General features: G+C 35.2%; 1 protein-coding gene across 1 annotated transcript; it reads left to right on the top strand.

Moving 5' to 3' along the window:
* The first annotated feature begins 16,890 nt into the window (after positions 1 to 16,890).
* On the top strand, positions 16,891 to 17,496 carry LOC144613191 (olfactory receptor 6J1-like). The gene has a single exon (XM_078434760.2). It carries the CDS (start codon positions 16,891 to 16,893, stop codon positions 17,494 to 17,496), a length of 606 nt encoding a protein of 201 aa, XP_078290886.1.
* The last annotated feature ends 3,899 nt before the right edge of the window (positions 17,497 to 21,395 follow it).

The following is a 21,395-nucleotide window of genomic DNA, read 5'->3' as shown; positions in this document are numbered from 1 at the left end:
TCATTTGACATTTGTCTTGGCAATATATTTTTTCAAGATGGCAACAAAACACAAGCAACAAGTGTGTCTCCTTCAAACTAAACATTTCTGCTTTGATGAGGTACTATAAATAGTCAAATTCAAAAAGAAAGTGAGTTGATAGATGTATATTCTAAATGCAAAATTGTGATCTTTAGAGATACCACATCAAAACATATTCTTGAATGACATGTGCATACAGTAAGGTTTACTAGAAAACACATTTCAAAGTATAGGGACCAATTTATGTATGAATATTTTCATTATATATATATATATATATATATATATATATATGTGTGTGTGTGTGTGTGTGTGTGTGTGTGTGTGTGTATTAAATATATATTTTTCATACACACACACACACACACACACACATATATATATATGAGAGAGAGAGAGAGAGAGAGAGAGAGAACACAAAGTATATAGTTATAAATGTTTGCCCCAAATCATACAAAAATAACTTTAAGAAATGTATATTTTATTTTAAATCTGAACAATTTTAGATAATTGTACAAAGTACAATTTCAACCTCTTAGTTCCAACCTAAATTACTTCCTTTACCATTTTGGCACGGCATAGAATAGTGGTAATCAACTCCCTAATGTTTTGTTTATCTAAGAATATTTTAAATTCATCCTCATTTTTTACAGTATACTTTGCAGATAAAGCATTCTCAGTGGATGGTTCGTTTGTTTTCACAGCTATATGAACATATGAATGCACAGACTTTCAGTTTACAAAGTTTCAGTTGAGATATGTCCTGACATTCTTATTAGGAATCCCTTGCATGTGACAACTTTGTTATCTATTATTATTTCCAAAATTCTGTCTTTGGTACACAATAGTTTGACTAAAATGTAAGTTTGTGTAGATGTATTTGAGTTCATCAGCTTGGAAATTGTTGAGCTTGGATTTGTAGATTCATAGTTTCCATTAAATTGGACAGCTTTTAGCCACTTTTTTTCCACATAATATTTCTTATTCTTGCTCTCTGCCTTTTGCTTCTGAGACTGACATAATGTATAGGTCAGCTTGTTGGTGTCACATAGATCTCTATATTCATTTTCATTTAATCTTAGAAAATCTTTCTGTTGCTGATAATTGATAATTTCAATTGTCCTATCTTCTAGGTTGATTATCGCTTCTACTTGTGGAAATCTTCTTCTGAATCACTCTGGTGAACTTTTAGACTCAGAATTTGTGTTTATTATTTTTAATAATTTCTATATCATTATTGACTATCACTTTATTCACACGTCATTTTCCTGAATTTGTCCACTTTTTTATTATCTCTTCGACCATCTTTAAAACAGTTGGTTTAAAGTCTTTGTCTAACACAACAGCTGTTTTAAGGTCTTTGTCTAATTAGTCCACTAACTGTACTTCCCAAGAGATGATTTTTATAAGCTTATTTACTTCTTTAGCATGGGCCATACTTTCTTATTTCTTTGTAAGTCTTATGTATGTTTTATTTGTTTCTGAAATCTATACATTAGAATCTCATAATATTAATATATTGAAAATCAAAATCTCATTTGTTTTGCTGTTTTTGTTTGTTGTTTGATTTCTTTGTAGGAGCTCTTTGTTAGGAATAAACTTGAGATATGAACTTCAGGTCCTCTTGTTTTTTTTTTTATGAGTAAGCACTTTTCCCTCAGTATGCAAAATGACTTTTTAAATTACACCACATATACAGTTGATTTTGATGTCCTAATCCTTAAATAGCTGTCTCCTAAAAAAGTTAAAGGAAAAAAAAATGAGAAATAAACAAAGATTGTCTTTTTTAATGTCCTGGAAACAACTTCAGGCAATAGTGATTGAGGAAATTGTGGCCTATCTCTAAGCTTGCACTTCTGCCATAAGAAAAATATGTCCATAATCAGAACACAGATGCTCATTTCCTTGCCTGATCAAAAACAGACTTACAAAAAAAACCTGCTAAAATTGATTCATGAGTTCAGCAAAGTTACAGGATATAAGATCAATTCACAGAAATTCGTTGCATTCCTATACACCAACAATGAAGCAACAGAGAGAGAAATCAAGGAATCAATACCATTTACAGTTGCACCAAAAACCATAAAATACCTAGGAACAAATTTAACCAAAGAGGTGAAAAATCTATATACTGAAAACTATAGAAAGCTTATGGAAGAAATTGAAGAAGACACACACACACACACACACACACACACACACACACACACACATGAAAGATTCCATGCTCCTGGATAGGAAGGATACTACCCAAAGCAATCTACATATTCAATGCAGACCCTATCAAAACACCAGCATTCTTCACAGAGCTAGAGCTAATAATCCTAAAATTTGTATGGAACCAGAAAAGACCCTGAATAGCCAAAGCAATCTTGAAGAGGAAGACCAAAGCAGGAGATATCACAATCCCAGACTTCAAGCTGCACTACAAAGCTGTAATCATCAAGACAGTATGGTACTGGCACAAGAACAGACACTCAGATCAACTCAACAGAACAGAGAACCCCAAAATGGACACACAAACTTGTGGCCAACTAATCTTTGACAAAGTAGGAAAGACTATCCAATGGAATAAAGACAGTCTCTTCAGCACGTGGTGCTGGGAAAACTGGATAGCAACATGCATAAGAATGAACCTGGACCACTTTCTTACACCATACACAAAAATAAACTCAAAATGGATGAAAGACCTCAATGTAAGACAGGAAGCCATCAAAATCCTCAAGGAGAAATCAGGCAAAACCTCTTTGATCTTGGCCACAGCAACTTCTCAACGTTTTTTATTTATTTTTGGGACAGAGAGAGACAGAGCATGAACGGGGGAGGGGCAGAGAGAGAGGGAGACACAGAATCGGAAACAGGCTCCAGGCTCCGAGCCATCAGCCCAGAGCCTGACGCGGGGCTCGAACTCACGGACCGTGAGATCGTGACCTGGCTGAAGTCGGACGCTTAACCAACTGTGCCACCCAGGCGCCCCAGCCACAGCAACTTCTTACTCAACACGTCTCTGGAGGCAAGGGAAACAAAAGCAAAAATGAACTACCAGGACCTCATCAAAATAAAAAGCTTTTGAACAGCGAAGGAAACAATCAGCAAAACTAAAAGGCAACCAATGGAAAGGGAGAAGATATTTGCAAATGACATATCAGATAAAGGGTTAGTATTCAAAATCTATAAAGAACTTATCAAACTCAACACCCAAAAAAACAAATAATCCAGTGAAGAAATGGGCAAAAGACATGAATAGGCACTTCTCCAAGGAAGACATCCAGATGACCAACCGACACATGAAAAAATGCTCAACATCACTCATCATCAGGGAAATACAATCAAAACCATAATGAGATATCACCTGACACCTGTCAGAATGGCTAACATTAACAACTCAGGCAACAACAGATGTTGGTGAGGATGTGGAGAAAGAGAATCTCTTTTCCATTGTTGGTGGGAATGCAAGCGGTGCAGCCACTCTGGAAAACACTATGGAGGTTCCTCATAAAACTAAAAATAGAACTACCCTACAACCCAGCAATTGCACTAGTAGGCATTTATCCACGGGATACAGGTGTGCTGTTTTGAAGGGACACATGCGCCCCCATGTTTATAGCAGCACTATCAATAATAGCCAAAGTATGGAAAGAGCCCAAATGTCCACACACGGATGAGTGGATAAAGAAGATGTGGTATATATATATATATATATATATATATATATATATATATACACACACATACACACACACATGCACACACACAATGGATATTGCTCGGCAATCAAAAAAGAATGAAATCTTGCCATTTGCAACTACATGGATGGAATTGGAGGGTATTATGCTAAGTAAAATGTCAGAGAAACACAAAAATCACGTGACTTCAGTCATTGAGGACTTTAAGAGACAAAACAAATGAACATAAGGGAAGGGAAACAAAAATATTCTAAAAACCAGGAGGGGGACAAAACAGAAGAGACTCTTTAATATGGAGAACAAACTGAGGGTTGCTGGAGGGGTTGTGGGAGAGGGGATGGGCTAAATGGGTAAGGGGCATTAAGGGATCTACTCCCAAAATCATTGTTTCACTATATGCTAACTAATTTGGATGTAAATTTAAAAAAAAAAAAAAATTTAAAAAAGAGGAAAAAAAACAGAAGACTTACTCAGAGGGGGGCTAAAATGACACACTCTGGAGGCTTCTGAGCTCACTTCATCCCATGGACACACCAAGAAAACAGGTACTTCTGTGTAACTAACCCTGAAAATGAACTGAATACTGGGAGAATAGACTTTCCACAGTTAATTTTAGAAAACAGGCCACATCAGAAAGGGTGGAAGGGTTGGGAATCAAATCCCGGATGGGATATAACCACAAATGCGATGGAAACCACAAGCATAGAAAAAGAAAAGGATCAGATCCCACACCAGGCATCCCAAGGATTGGGGATCTGCACTGATAAGATTGACATGTTAACATCTGGCTATGAAATCCAGTGAAACTTAAGTGCATGAGCTTTTAGAATCAGTGCGACTTACTTCTGGGTACTTAGAAAATTAGTGGGATTAACTTTGGGAGAGCCAGAAGGCAATAGGAAACTGAGTCATCTCCATTAATGAGCTGGCAAAATAAGTAATTTAAGTTGAGACACAGTAGAGAGCAGCAGTTTGAAAAGTATCTGGGACAATGGACACGGGCTGCTTCAGTTATCTTGGCTATTATAAATAATGTTGCTCTTAACATAGGGGTGCATGCTTTGCCTTGCATTAGTGTTTTTGTATTCTTTGGGTAAAGATCCGGTATTACCACTGCTGGATCAGATGGTAGTTCTATTTTTAACTTTTCAAGGAAACTATATACTAAAAAACAGACTCTATTTTTAAGTTTTTTTTAATTTAAATTCCAGTTAGTTAACATATAGTGCAATAGTAGTTTCATGTGTAAAACTTAGTGATTCAAGACTTCCATACAGCAACCAGTGCCCATCATAAGTGCACTCTTTAACCTCCATTACCTATTCAACCCATCCCCCCACTCATCTCCTCTTTAGCAATCACCAGTTTATTCTCTAGTTAAGATTCTGTTTCTTGGTTTGACTCCCTCTCTCCTTTTTTTTTTCCCTATGGTGGTTAGTTTTGTTTCTTAAATTCCACATCTGAGTGAAATATGGTATTTGTCTTTCTCTGACTTATTCTGCTTACCATAATACTCTCTAGCTCTATCCATGTCACTGTAAATGCCAAGATTTCACTATTTTTTATAGCTGAGTAATATTTCATTATATTTGTTTTTTCTTCCTCTTCCTCCTCTCTTTCTTCCCCTTCTCCTTCTCCTCCTCCTCCTCCTCTTTCTCCTCCTCCTCCATCATCATCTCCTCCTCCTCCTCCTCTTCCTCCTCCTCTTCCTCCTCCTCCTCATCCTCCTCGTCCTCCTCCTCCTCCTCCTCCTCATCCTCCTTCTTCTTCTTCTTCTTCTTCTTCTTCTTCTTCTTCTTCTTCTTCTTCTTCTTCTTCTTCTCCTTCTTCTTCTCCTAAGTGTTATTATTATTATTATCATCATTATTTTAATTTTAGAGAGATAGAGGGAGAAAACAGGGGACAAGGACAGAAGTCAGGAAAGAGTGAATCTTAAGCAGACTCCATGCCCAGTGTGGAGACCGACACAGCACTTAACCCCACAACCCTGGGATCGTGACCTGAGCTGAAATCAAGAGTCAGATGTTCAAGCAACTGAGCCACCCAGTTGTCCCCCATTATATTTATATATCACATCTTCTTAATCCATTCATCATTCAATCGACATTAAGATTTTTCCATCCTTTGGATACTGTTACAAGCATGTTATAAACATGTTTAAAACATTCATGGGGGGGGGTCATCTCATGTATATTTTTGAATTATTATTTTGTAATATTTGGTCAAATATTTAGTAGTGAAATTTCTTGACCATAAGGTAGTCCTATTTTTAACTTTTTGAGGAATTTCTGTACTGTTCTTCAGAGTGACTGCACCAGTTTGTATCCCCTGTAACAGTGCAAAAGGGGGTCCCCTTTCTCCACATCCTAGCCAACACCTGTTTCTTGTATTGCTGATTTTAGCCATTCTGACAGGTGTGAGGTGATATCTCTTTGTAGATTTTATTTGAATTTCCTTGAACATGAGTGTTGTTATTTATTCATGTATCTGTAGGCCTCCATGCTGTATTTTTTTGGAAACATGTCCATTCATGCCTTCTGCTCAGGTTTTACGTGGATTAATCATTTTTGGAGTGCATAAGTTCTTCATATATTTTGGATGCTAACCTTTTATCAGATATGTCATTTGCAAATATCTTCTCCCATTCTGTATGTTATCTTTTAGTTTTGTTGATAATTTCCTCCCTTGTGCAGAAACTGTTTTATTTCATGAAGCCACAATAGTTTATTTCTGCTTTTGTTTTCCTTGACTCAGGGGACATATCTAGCAGGAAGTTTCAATGATTAGTGCCTGTGTTCCCCTCTAAAATTGTTATGGTTTTCAGTCTCACATTAAGGTTGTTAATACATTTTGAATTTATTTTTGTGTATTTTGTAAGAAGTGGTCCAGTTGCATACTTTTGCAGGTTGTTTTCCAGTTTCCCAACAGCATTTTTTGAAGAAACTGTCTTGTTTCCATTGGATACTTTTTCCTACTTTGTAAAAGATTAACTGACCATATAGTTGGATTAATATGTCATTTGTCTATTTTGTTCCATTGACTAATGTGTCTATTTTTGTTCCAGTACCATACTCTCTTGATTACTGCAGCTTCGTAATATAACTTGAAGTCTGGAATTGTGATGCTTCCAGCTTTTCTTTTCTTTTCAAGATTGCTTTGGCTATTCAGGGTCTTTGTGGTTCCATACAAATTTTAGAATTGTTTGTTCTAGATCTGTGAAAAATACTGTTGGTATTTTGATAGGGATTACAATAATGTGTAAGTTGCTTTGGGTGGTGTAGAAATTTTAACAGTATTTGTTTTTCCAGTCCTTGAGCACAGAATTTCTTTCTATTTATTTGTGTCCTTTTCAATTTCTTTCAACAATATTTTATAGTTTTCAGAGTATTAAACTTTCATCTCTTTAGTTATGTTTATTTCTACTATATTATTATTTTTGGTGCAATTTTAAATGGTATTTATTCCTTGATTTCTCTTTGTGCTGCTTCATTACTAGTGTATAGAAATGTAACAGATTTTTGTACATTTATTTTGTATCCTGGGATTTTACTAATTTCCTGAATCATTACTAGCAATTTCTTGGTGGAGTCTTTGGGTTTTCTATATAGAATATCATATCATCTGCAAATAAAGTTTGACTCCTTCCTTGCCAATTTAGATGCTTTTTATTTCTTTTTGTTGTCTGATTGCTATGTCTAATACTTCTAGTATGATGTTGAATAAAAGTGATGCAGTGAACATCACTTTCTTGTTTCTGACCATAGGAGAAAATCTCTCAGTTTATCCCCAGTGAGGATTATATTAGTTCTGGGTTTTTCATACATGGCCTTTATGATGACAAAGTATTTCCTCTTATCTTACTTTGTTGATGTTTTTTATCATCATAAATAGATGCTGTACTATGTCAAGTGCTTTTTCTGCATCTCTTGAGAGGAGCCTATGGTTTCTATCCTTTCTGTTATAATGTGGAGTTCAACATTGATTGATTTGCAAATATTGAAGCATTCTTGCAGCCCAGGAATAAGTCCCACTTGATCATGATGAATGATTCCTTTAGTTTACTGTTGGATTCAGTTTGCTAGTATTTAATTGAGATTTTTTGCATCCATGTTCATCAGGAATATTGGCCTATAGTTCTTTTTTTTTTAGTGAAGACTTTGGTTTTGTTATCAGTGTATGTGGGCCTCATAAAATGAATTTGAAAGAATTCTTTCCTTTTATATTTTTTGACATAGTTTGAGAGGAATAAGTATGAACTCTTCTTTAAAGGTTTGGAAGAATTCACCTGTGAAGCTATCTGGGCCTGTAGTTTTGATTACTGGGCGATTTTTAAATTACTGATTAAATTACTTTGCTGTTTATCAGTGTCTTCAAGTTTCCTATTTGTTCCTGTTTCAGTTTGAAATAAGATAAATTTTCCATGGCCTCTCCCTTCCACTTCTGTGAAAGTGCCTGGGGATTAATGAGTATTCCTCTAAGTGCATTCTACTCTGAGAACAAATATTGAAAATGAAGTGAGGTTTCAAATGAGTGATATAAGTTAGTTCCTATGAGGCTCAATATATTTACTGATTAAATGCTAAGGTTTTAAAAGGATGGTAATTATGTGAGGTAAACTATGGTGTTAACCAATCTTACTTTGGTAAGTGTTTCACAATACATAAGTATGTCAAACAATTACACTATACACCTTAAAGTTACCCAAAATTATATGCCATTTACATCTCAATAAGCTGCAAAAAGCAAAAAAAAAAAAAGGTACTTATAGTCATTTTTATAAGAATAACCTTAAAGCATTTAAACAGACACCCAAATAACAAATGCTCACATGTACACACACACACATTAACACACACACAAATACATACACATCCCTCCAGATTTGAAGAGAAGACTTTTCATTTCCAGAAAAAATATATTTTTTAATTTTAAATTGTTTATTGAGATATAATCGACCAATAAATTATATAGACTTAAAGATTGCAAGTGATGACTTAATATATGTATATGTTATGAAATAATCACCACAATCAAGATAATTACCATTGTATTATCACAAAACTAACATTTTATTTTTTTTTTGTTTTGGTGGAGAATGGTTACTATCCTCTTAGCAAATCTCAATTACTCAATATGGCATTATTAACAAAATTAACCATGTTGTACATTACATTCTCATATTTTGTTCATCTAATAACAGCTAATTTGTACCCTCGTACCAACATCTCCCCATTTCTCCAACACCCAGCCCCAGACAACCACCATTCTACCCTCAGTTTCTGAGTCCTACTTTTTTTATTTTTGTTTATGTTTTTAGATTATACATGTTCGTGATACAATACTGTTTTTATCTTTCTTTCTCTGGCTTATATTATTTAATATAATGTCTTCCCGGTTCATCCACATTGTCCAAATCACAAAATCTCCTCTTTTGTGGCAGAATAATATTTATTGATTTACATATTTTAAACCATTCTTGCTTTCCAGAGATAAATTTTAATTGATCATGTTGTATGTTTCCTTCAATATGCTATGGAATTTCTTTGCTTGTATTTTGTTGAGTATACTGCATCTATTTTCATCAAGGATATTAACTTGTATTTTCCTTTCTAGTAGATTCCCTTCTGGCTTTGGTAAAAGACAATGCTTCTTCAATAAAATGAGTTTTGAAGTATTCTTTCCTTTTCAATAGTTAAGAAGAGTTGGAGAAAATTTGATATTAATTATTCTTGACTTGTTTGGTAGAATTCACTAGTGAATCTATCTGTTATTGGGCTTTCATTGTTAGGAAATTTTTGATTACTGATTCAATCTCTTTACTAGTCATTTGCTCAGCTTTCTGATTTATCATGATTCAATCTTGGTAGGTTATATATTTCTAAGAGTTTATCTTATTCTTATAGGTTATCCAATTTCTTGCATATAACTATCCATACTTTTGTATATCTGCAGCATTGGTTTTAATATCACCTTTTTCATTTCTGATTTTATTTGCATATTATCACTTTTTTATAGTCTAGCTAAAGTTTTGTCAATTTTATTTTTTTCTAGTGTTTTTCTAGTCTCCATTTAGTTTATTTCTTTACTGCTCTCAACTACTTCCTTCCTTGTAGTAACTTGGGTTTGATGTACTAATTTTCTATTTTCTTGAGTCATAAATTAGGTGGTTTATTTGAGACCTCTCTTAGTGGTGGTTGCACTAGTGTCTGATGGATGGATGCCAGTGGCGCAGCCACAGAGCTGGGACTGGTGCATGGGTGCTCACAGTGTGACAACAGCTCTGGAGTCTGGGGCACTGGCTAGCTTGCAATGGCATTGGTCCTACTGCCTGGAACATGGGCACATAAGGAATAGCTGTGGAGCTGGAGTCTGGAGGATGGGTACATGGGGAGGTGTACAGAGCCAAAGTTTGGCACTCAAGCATACATGGATGAGCTATGACTCCTGTTCAGGGGTCCACAGGGCAGGTAGGGATATTCATAGACTTGGTCCTATGGTAACACAACAGCAGCTCCTTCTGAGATGATGGAGCAGAGCTGCACCTCACAGCCATGACTGATGGTTACTTCAGTGGTGAGAGATTTCAGTGTCCTCTGCAAAGGCAGGCAACTGGGGTCTGTGATGATGAACAATGCAGGGTCCCCATGCTGTGAAATTTGTGGAGAGTCTGTAGCTGTTGTGAGATTGGTGGGTTCCACAACAGCCAAGACTGTTGGGATCTTCAGCAGAGGAAGCCACTCAAGATGGCAATGGCACCTGTTTCATGACAGATACTAGTAGCTTCCCCCTGTGTCTGTGTAGCCTCTCCACACATTTCCAGATCTCTTCACTCTGTCAGTGTCCTGAGTGGTCCTCTCTGTGTGGTGATTCTTCATATTGCCCTCCACTCTGTTGTTGTAGACTTTTAATTGGACTTTTTAGCTTTGCAAGGGCTACTTTAATTTGTTTCTTTTATTTTTATTTATTAATATAAACTAATTGTGTGGGGGTGGTGAATAAAGCTAATGTGTCCTATTTTGCTATTTTGCTTTCAATTTTTGATCCCTGTGCTGAATATTAAGGCAGAAGAAAATAAGTTAAGAATTTAATTACCAAGTGTGTCATTTTCAGGGTAACTATGTTATTTCTTGTCTAAAGTGGGACACTGATGATGAGGCAAGAAAACATTATTAATAATTTTCTGGGATAATAGGCAGAACCCAAGAATTTCTGAGTCTGACAAATAAGGTTATGATATCCGACATAGAAGTTTAATGTACTTTATAGCAAGATAGTGATGCACAAATATATTTTACGTCTATTTGTGATGTTAGGTCACATAAAAAATAATCAGACAGAAATCATTCATTTAAAATTGTGCTTCATTGAAATGTTTTGATTTTTTAAAAGGTAACAAATAAATATTTTAATCAAGTTTTTACGTATTTTCTATATCAAGATAAATTACATTTAACCTACTTCGTGTTCACAATGCATTTTCAGCACCTCTGCCTTATTATTCTCTTTTCCTTCCCCTTAATTTATTTTTTCTCATATTGTCTCATGTTAAAATGCTCATACTTGTTATCATGCTCTTCAATTGCAATAACACTCTTATTTAAACACTGATCTCTCAAAAAATCATTTTATTCCTTTCCATGTCTGGTGGCCTATTGTTCTTTAGAAGAACCTTATCTTTGCTTATATTATTTTCCTGTCAATAGTAAATACATTAGGCAACTGATATGTAAGATCCACTCCCAATACCATCTTTGTAAGTTACTTATCAACAAATAAGTTAACAAGTATGGAATAGACACATAGGATATAGTTTATAATATAGAGTCATTGGGAAAAGCAGATAATAAAATTGTATATAATTATTATTGTTAAAATTAAGATGCATGCATATAAAATGTTGATTATAATTATAAATATGGATTTGTATTTTCAAGTTTTCAAGTTTGTATTTTCAACTTTTCTTCAAAGTTATATTTCATACATCTTGTTGCTTTTTCAAATGAACTGTTTGAAGAGATTCATGACTTTCTGATCATGTGAGGTTAATGTGAAAACTGTGTGGGAATTCATAATAGCAACCATTATAGTAATATTTGATCACAATGCAGGACACTGAGCATAACAGTAGTGAATGCTAGGTATAGTTCTTGTCCTAAAATGCATAGCATTCTGTTTAGATAGATAAAAGTAATTACTACAAACCTGAAACCTGTGTGACAGCCCAGCTTAATGGTCACATGATGGGGTTCTGAAATCACAGCCATGGAGGTGAAATGGATTGGTAGGCAGTGGAGTTCTAGCAAAAACCCTTTTAAGGAGACTGTATCAAGTTACACTTTGAGGAAGAGGAAGACATGGAACAAAGTCAGGAAACATGTTTTTTCCTATGGAGCCCTAAATTGGGAGAATCTTCATAATTCATAACTTCCAAATATAACTTCTAAAAAGAGTTCTATTTTGGTTTTCACCAAGGGAAAGGATTGGAATAGAGAAAGCCACAACTATTCTCTTCTTCCTCAAAAGAAATTATAAAATACATTTTCTCACAGTAGTTTTGCCTGTGTATAATTTCTCAGCTCCTCCTGTACATTATGTGATTCATTCTCTCAGACGTGCCTCATTGAGAATAAATTGTCAGGTCATAATGTCTGTTTATTATATTAGCTTTTAGGATAAATTAAAAATCATATGAACCCAGTTTCTTATCTGTTTTTCAATGACTTGGTAGCCTCCAAATTCTCTATTCCTTTTGGAAAGGGCCTTCACTAGGCTTCAGTATACAGTGAGAAAGTTTCATTTAAAATACTCTTTTTGAAAAGTAATGATTCTTACAGATTTTGCTACCGTTCATGAATAACAGCCGATACTGTGTATTTCCCATATTCATTCATTCATTCATTCATTCATTCAAACATTAACAAAGTACATCAACTACTTATTATATGCCACTATACTGTGTTCAAATACCCAGAGTGAATTAAGTATTTATTCTGAATAATTTCAACAAAAATTTATGAAAAGCATGAATATAGGTTAACTACACAGTGTGTATATGTATAATCTTCAGAGGACCCTAGGATGCATGTCATTTTAATTGCATTCAGAAAGAATACAGCTAGCTGGACATCTATATTAGGCACTAAACACCAATTTCATTTTACCTAAATGAGAAAGGTTCAGAGACTCATTCGTGAATTTGCAAATCTAACAGTGTTGAAAGAGAATATTATTTTTAGATCATAGAAAACTATTCCCGCCAGAGCAAGAATACAATATACATTTACCAATAATTTGAAATAAAATTTTAAAAATGTAGAAATAAAATGGTGTGAGATATAAAACAACACACAAGTAAGACTACCAAGAATACATATGGGAACATTAGACAAATGAAAAAAAAGTTCCTTTTTTAATAAAATGGACTCATAAATATGAGACCTCCATCCATACATCCACACAAACTTATTTTGAGTATCCTATGGATCTTGCCCCTATCCAGGGCTCTTTTAGCCGTTAATTAATAGTTCCCATCTCTGACATAGACCTCAAGTGAAATAATTAGAAGTTTGGGGAATAAATCTTTCATATTTATTAGACAGACACATTATGGTGAAATGACATTTGCACTTAAATCATAGTCATCAGCTGAAAAGTAATAAAAACAAATAATGGAGTACATATGCTCCTGATATCATAGAACAGAATATAGATTTAAAAAAATTGCTTAAAACATTTTAGCCAAGTTTTCACAGAAAATAATTAATTTTACTTGAGGTACATCATCCTTTTAGTCTTAAAACTTCTCCTGGGAACACAAAGTTCTCTTTGTACATGGGAGTCTCAGAAGAATAGACTCATTAAAAAAGTTTCACAAACACAGAGAGAATGAAAACATGACTCCTCCCCACCCAAAGTCCCTGTGGGCACATAGGCTGAGGAGCTGCTTTTAAAACTATGTTAGCCTCCAAAACTATGCATCTGGAATGCATTGTGCTGTGGAATTGTCCTGTGATACTTTGTCATCACAAGGGGTTGGGACTGAACAGTTTTTATGGAAATCCGTGTTTCCTGGGCCCAAGAGTTCAGTTTCAAAAGGAAAACCAGTGGTACAAAGATAGAAATTTCTTCTGCCTTTTCTTCATCAAAGTCATTTTTATTGGACAGGGGGCACTTCTTGTAAGAAAGACTATGGGGTAATAGAGGAGGTTTACTGTGTTTGGAAAGAAGATGAGGGACTTAACAAAGGTATTCCCTGTGTAAAAGCATTTCTAGTAAGACGAACAAATGCACCCACATCAACTGTTTTACATTTGTGTGAAAGTGAGATGCTAGGGAAGTTAGAAGAATATAGTACGATTAGAAGAAAACTTGACATTTTGCTTTCAGAAAGTCAAGACTGATTTATTTTAATAAGAAATAAACTTCCATGCTCTCACACATCTTTTGTCGGGATGTCAAAAATTTCTCCATTTCTGTAATATCTAATTTTCCCCTTTTCTTTTCTTAATGTCAGCCCAAACATTCAATGTCTAGATTTGCTTCAAGGCAAATTTCATCAAATAGTTCTTCAAACTTATGTAACAAGTGGATTTCTTACCCATTGTGAGACAGCTTTTCTTTCATTCTATCCCTCCCTCCCTCCCTCTATCTCATCTCTGCTTCTGATATTCATGCCTGTTGCCTGAAGTTAGATTATCAAAAACACTGCCTCACTTGCTGCTATCACTAAAAATATTAAACGTATATTTGTTAGCCTGGGGCTCTGTCTAGTTTACATTTCCTTCTAATCCTCTGATGTTTTATGTCTCCTGAGGATGGGTTGTTAAAAAGAATTTGAGATTATGGATTACGGATAGAATATGCCCCATATGAATATCATTTGTGACAGTTAACTTTCTTCCCTTATAGCTACTTTACAGAATTAAATAAAAGTAATTATATGAATCTCTATTAAATTTGACATATTATTTGATGTTTTGCTCTGTCTAAATAATGGTATACTAGCTAACACAGTGAAATTATATTTATTGCTTTGCTAAAAATGAGACTCTTTAAAAATAGACATTATATTTTAAATATTATATTTGAAATATTTTGGCCATTTCTAAAATAAAATCCAATCCAATATTTTGGTTGTAATTCAGCCTTCCTTATAAAAAATTTTGCAATATTGATTCCACATAGGGGATTTGGCCTGAGATTCCATTAATAATATTGTTTATATTTTCTATAACTTATTTCTAAATAGTTAATTTACTCATGTACAATTAATTACTTCATTCATTCTGAAATATATAGAAAATATTATGTCAAATTCTCTTACTATCATATTATTTTTATTTCTGCTTATATTTCTAAAAGTTGCCTGCCAGAAATTTGATGTGATCTCTCATGTCATATAGTTTCATGACATTTTAAACTGATTTTTGACTAATTTTGTAATCCTTCTATTGATAAGATTTTCCACCATTAATATTAATGATTTTCTGCCATTAATATTAAAACAAATATTTCAATTGCTTACATATGTTTCTTAAAATATTTATACCATTTCCTAAAATATTTATACCAGTGCTTAAATTTTTTACATCCTGAGCCATTTTATGTTTTCTGTGTTTATGGAAAATTGTATTGGTTTTACATTCCAGTCCTAGATGTGTAACAGTACCAATTATATATTAATGTTTACCAGTACCATTCTTATTATTACAGATTTATGATTTTTATTTACACAATTTTTGTTTTTTTTTTGTTTTTTGTTTTTTGCTGTGTTTGCATTGTTATTGAACATGTAGATTATGTTTATCTTTATCCCTTTTTTTGTGGAGGAAATCACTTTTGATACCTCTGATTTTTGCAAGGTATATTATCTTGAAGAATATATTTTCTCTCTATAATTGTATTATGGTGCTTATTTTTTATAAGATAATTTCTCAGACAGGAGGATTCTTTATATACTTTTTCTGTCAAGTCACAGTATGTCTTTTCTGTAACTAATTCAGACACAAACCTTTAATCATTTTCTTGTTCTCTAATATAACATTTCAAAAACATAATTGAAAAAAATCAACACTTTTGAAAATAATAACACATACTTGTATAATTTTCAGAAGCAAAGGTTCAAGAAAAGATTCACCTTAATGGAATTCAGTACAATGTAATGAAAACTAAGGCTAGAAAGGAAGGGCAAGTTGAAATCTATAGAGATAACTGGGATTTAAATAAAAATTTAAAAAGGAATTTAATTTGCAAAACAGAATAAGCTGATTCTTTTTATTTTTCTGTTTTACTGGCCATTGGAGCACTGGAATCTCAGGTGAGAAAATGTGGGCTGCCAGATGTACCCACTATCCACGTGGCTCTTGAAACCTAGATGCACCATTGGCTTGAAACTGGAGTCTGTACTCTCTATGTGCCCTTGTAACATCGGGACAGCCCAATCCTCACGAGACAAACACTGGAAGTAAATTGCTTCTATAATTACAGGTACCAACTAATCTTTTATTTGTGTATTTTATCAGAACACTTACTGGACAAAGTTCTTATTGTTAAAAAATACAGTTGTAATTATATATATAGCACACCCCACCAAAGTGTTACAGGATATAGAAAGGGAAGATGGAGTTATCAAAATTGATTTTCATAGCTCTTCAGCTGTATTTTTGTAGGATATGGTGTACCCAATCATAATATCAATTGTCTTGCTCAATTTTGCTATAAAAAGTAGCTAAAATTTTATTTTAAATTTCTCCTTGATTTCTTAATTTGATGAATGATTCACCATTCTTTTTCCTATGCTATAACTCTCTTTACAGTAAAAAAGAGACACAAAGATGGAAAGAGGGAATTGGATATTGGTGACTGAGATCATTCTTGTGGGGATACCAACCACCAGAGCTCTTGGGGTCTCCTGTTCTTTATTTTTTCATTGGCTTACTTGGTGACAGTCCTTGGAAACAGCCTAATCATTATGCTGATTCTCATGGATTATAAGCTTCACTCACCCATGTATTTCTTCCTCAGCAATCTCTCCTTCAGTGAAGTATTAACCACAACCTGTGCTGTTCCCAAGATGCTGGCAGGCTTCCTGTCAGACAGAAAGAGCATATCCTTTGGTGGATGCTTCACCCAGTCTTATTTCTACTTCCTCTCTGGATGTACTGAGTTTATACTTTTTGCAGTCATGTCCTATGATCGTTATGTGGCTATTTGCAGCCCCCTTCAGTACCCAGCAATTATGACCAGCTCACTGTGTGTGCGTCTTGTTATCCTCTCCTGGGTGGGTGGTTTTCTCCTCATTCTCCCATCCACTGTCCTTAAGGTGGGGCTGCCATACTGTGGCCCCAATGTGATTGATCACTTTTTCTGTGACAGTGCCCCCCTCCTCCACTTGGCCTGTGCTGACATCCACATCATTGAGCTGTTAGACTTCCTCAGCTCCCTTGTCCTGCTCATCAGCTCCCTCTCACTCACTGTGGTCTCCTATGTTTATGTCATCTCCACCATTCTGAAGATACCCTCAGGTCAAGGTCAACGTAAAGCCTTTGCTACATGTGCCTCTCACTTCATTGTGGTCTCCATGGGCTATGGGATCTCCATTTTTGTGTATGTCCACCTCTCCCAGAAGAGCAGCTTACATCTCAACAAGATCCTCTTTATCCTCTCTAGTGTTCTCACACCCCTCCTGAATCCCTTCATCTTCGGTCTACGGAATGAAACCATGAAAGATGCTCTGAAGGACAGCTTGGCCAAGGGCCGGAACTTCCTCAAGGGGATGAGGTCCAAGTGACATGATCCATGAGAGTCAGTTTAATTCTGGGATCCTCAGCTTCATCCATGATTCCAGCAAAGCCCCATGATGTACGTAAATTAACAAATAATGTCTGCTATGAAAGTATTTTAACTTGATAACCAAATATACAGGTTTCATGTGTATGTTAGATTTTGAAGATTTTGTTACAATAATTAATATTTTCATTTATAAGTGCTAATAGAAGGTAATTATAATTTAATCTTACTCTTATTCAGGAATACCTAAATCATTTATAAAGACACATGGACTGTAACAATATATGATAATTGAAGAACAAATTAAAAAAAGAAGCAAATTTCAGATATGGATTTGACAAGGACAAAGAGGACAATATATTTCTCAAACCAGGAAATAATAATTTGATGACTGGTAATATTAGAAATTCTGCTTTAGAAAAAAATTGAGTTTATACAATATCTAGGAAGTTTTCTATACTTCTAGACTGCTGACTAGAGATAGCAGAGAAATGGAAATTGAACATGAAGGTGGATTCATATGAATTTTCTAAACTGAGAAAGAGATGGAGACCAATGAGAGAAAGATGAGTAGCCCCAAAGGGAGACTTGTCACAATATGACATTCTTTACTCTCTGAATATTTATATTCCCCAAGTGGAAACATGTTGTGAGAAAAAAATATGAAGAAAATAGTGATTAAGTTAATTCACAGTTCAGATTTTTAAAGTGATAGATTTCCAGAAAAACAAACAAACAAAAAAGGTTAGCAAATCTCACTGAAATCATAACAAAGTTAACAGCATCTAGGCATATCCTAGTCAAGTTGCTATAAGCCTGCCTTAAAGATAAAATTTGCAAGTAACCACAGTAAGAAAGGGCACAATGAATACTGAGAGAAATGGCTAGATTGAGTTTCCATGAAAAACTGGCTGGCAGATAGCAAGAGAAAAATACACTTTATGGGGTGAAAAAAAAAAAAAAACAAGACAAACTCAGGAATCCAAACATCCATATTCTTCAAAATTATGATAAAAAATTAAAAAAAGAAAAAAGAAAAAAGGGGCGCCTGGTGGCTCAGTTGGTTGGGCGTCCAACTTCGGCTCAGGTCATGATCTCGCGGTCTGTGAGTTCGAGCCCCGCGTTGGGCTCTGTGCTGACAGCTCAGAGCCTGGAGCCTGTTTCAGATTCTGTGTCTCCCTCTCTCTCTGACCTTCCCCCATTCACGCTCTGTCTCTCTCTGTCTCAAAAATGAATAAACGTTAAAAAAAATTTTAATAAAAAAAAACAAAATTATGATAAAATAAGATTTCCCTGATTAAAATAAAACAAAGCAGAAATAATTTGTCACCAGTATATGTAGATGACAGGAAATATTAAAGGATATATTCAGACTGATGGGAAATTATTCCAAAAGGAAACATGGATTAATTAACTTGAGCAAAAAGCACCAAAAATGAAAGATTTCGGTTCCATTTTATCATGTCATCTAAAAAACAAGAAAGTAAGCATACACAAAATAGCATAAAATTCTCTAATGTGCAATAACAGAATTAATATACATGATAAAATTTGAATGATGATTATTATATTTGTGAAATAAACAATAGGAACAGAAAGTATCAGCAGGTTCAGGAAGTGAACACCTGAAATCTCATGTCTGTTTCAGAGGGAAGAAGCGGCAAGTAGGAAGTATGGATGTACAGTGACAGTATGTGGAAGAAAGGAAAAGGAACACTAAAATAATGTGCCATCAACCAGAAGAAGAAGAAATAGAAGAAGAAGAAAGAAAGAAAACAAAACAAAACAAAACAAAACAAAACAAAAAAAAAAAAAGAAAAAGAAAGGAAACAAGAGGGCAGGAAAAGGATAAACTGAAGAACAACACCAGTAGCAATCAGGAAGAAGGGACAATAATTTTTCAGGTAGATTTAAAATCTGAATCAGATATTTAATTAAATAAGAATAGACTTAAAGCCCCAACACCAAATAATGGCAGAAATTGTCAGACTGGATAAAGAAGAATTTGAATTACACTGTCTATAAATGATGTGTTATAAAGAGAGATACACATTAAAAAAAATAAAGGATATGGGGCGCCTGGGTGGCTCAGTCGGTTAAGCGTCCAACTTCAGCTCAGGTCACGATCTCGCGGTCCGTGAGTTTGAGCCCCGCGTCAGGCTCTGGGCTGATGGCTCAGAGCCTGGAGTCTGCTTCTGATTCTGTGTTTCCCTCTCTCTCTGCCCCTCCCCCGTTCATGCTCTGTCTCTCTCTGTCCCAAAAATAAATAAACGTTAAAAAATAAATAAATAAATAAATAAATAATAAATAAATAAAGGATAGAAAGGAGGTGCCGAGATGGCAGAGCAGCATGGAAGTTCTCTGTTTCTGTCAACCAAGAAATACAGCTAGATCAGCACAAAATCATTTTGCATACATAGAAAATTGATCTGAGAATTAACACAATGATCTGCATAATTTGAGCCCCAGAACTTGGCAGGTATGTGGCACAGGTGAACTGGGGGAAAGATAAGACACAGAAAGTAGGGAGCTCTTTTTGTGGAGAGTAGACAGAGAAAGGAGGGGGAGGAGTACAGGAAAAAGACTCCCCCAAAAGTGGCTGCAGAGAAAGAGAAAGAATGGAAAGACCCACAAGTGACTGAACAAGAGAGGGAGAAAGGAGAAGGTTTCAATACCAGTAAGAATCTATAAACAGCGAAGAGCAGAGTTGGAAATTCTGCAGCTCAGTGCCTGGTGGTGCTCTGGTGGGGAGGAAGGGCGGATCCCCCGGAAGTAGGTAGCAAGGTCCAAGAGGTCTGCTAGCCACAAGGGGAGAAGTGGTTCCTGTGTTAGGAGGGAATTTGGTAGAATTTGCCTCCCCAGAGGCAAAGATCCTAGCAGACCCCAGAGAACAGTCATGTTTTCTGGTATTGGGACAAAGATGCCAGAGTGTGGTCAAACCTGGTACCAGCTGTGTGTTGCAATTTACCATAACCCATGAACCTTTGTTGCTGTGCAACTGTAAGAAAACTTTCTGGGGCAAGACAACGTGTGGCTACAATATCTGAGGCTCTGCAGCAGCATGATCACACAAATGTTCCCAAGGGCAAGCCAATACCTGGCGTTGCTCAGCGAGACCCTCCCCCAGAGGGTCCCAGCCACAGGGTGTCAGAAATGAGGGGGTTGGAAACACAGCCCCATCTAAGATAAATGTCGGGAGGGAGGTACTGCCTGGCAGGCTGATGGCTTGGAAATGGACAGGGATAGTGTAGAAGCAGGGAGTGGACAGAAGCTGGAGACAATGAAGGGGTGCTTGATTGTCAGTAGGTGAGATTGCAATGTTCCTGTGCCAGAGATGGGGAAAGCTGTGTGCCACCGTTTTCACCTCTCCCATGCATGAGCATAGACGGACCTGCACATTCACAAAACGCAGATCCACCCCCATTAACTAAGCAGCAAGTGAAGTGAAGAACGGAACCATTACACAAAGCCCCTTCCAACTGCATCAACCAAGCCTTAGAGGACCACCACAAGTCTCTCCACCTGCATAGTGTATGGACAATAAAATGCTTCATAGTTTGACTTCTAGGGGAAATGGATGGAATTTCATTCGAATTTCATTCTGTTTTCTGGCCCATCTATTCGTTTCTTTTTGTTTTTCTTTTCTCTTATTCTTGGATACAAAAGGAGAAAAAATATTTTTAATTTTTGTTTTCATAAAAATATTTTTATTTTTTTCTATATTTTTTGTAATTTTTAAAATTTTATTTTACTTTCTTCATCTCATTTTATTCTATTTTATTGTATAAATCTTTGTAAATTTTGTAAATGTTTTCTTACTTTTTTTTTCTTTTCTTTTCTCTCCCTTTCTTCTCTATCTATCAAGCTTCTTTTAGCAAACAGACCAAAACACACTTAGGA

Source organism: Panthera onca, chromosome A1 (genome assembly GCF_046562875.1).
Source record: "Panthera onca isolate mPanOnc1 chromosome A1, mPanOnc1 haplotype 2, whole genome shotgun sequence".
Lineage (NCBI taxonomy): Eukaryota > Metazoa > Chordata > Mammalia > Carnivora > Felidae > Panthera > Panthera onca.
The sequence above is the reverse complement of the archived record's forward strand: the minus strand, read 5'-3'. Positions and strand labels throughout refer to the sequence as shown.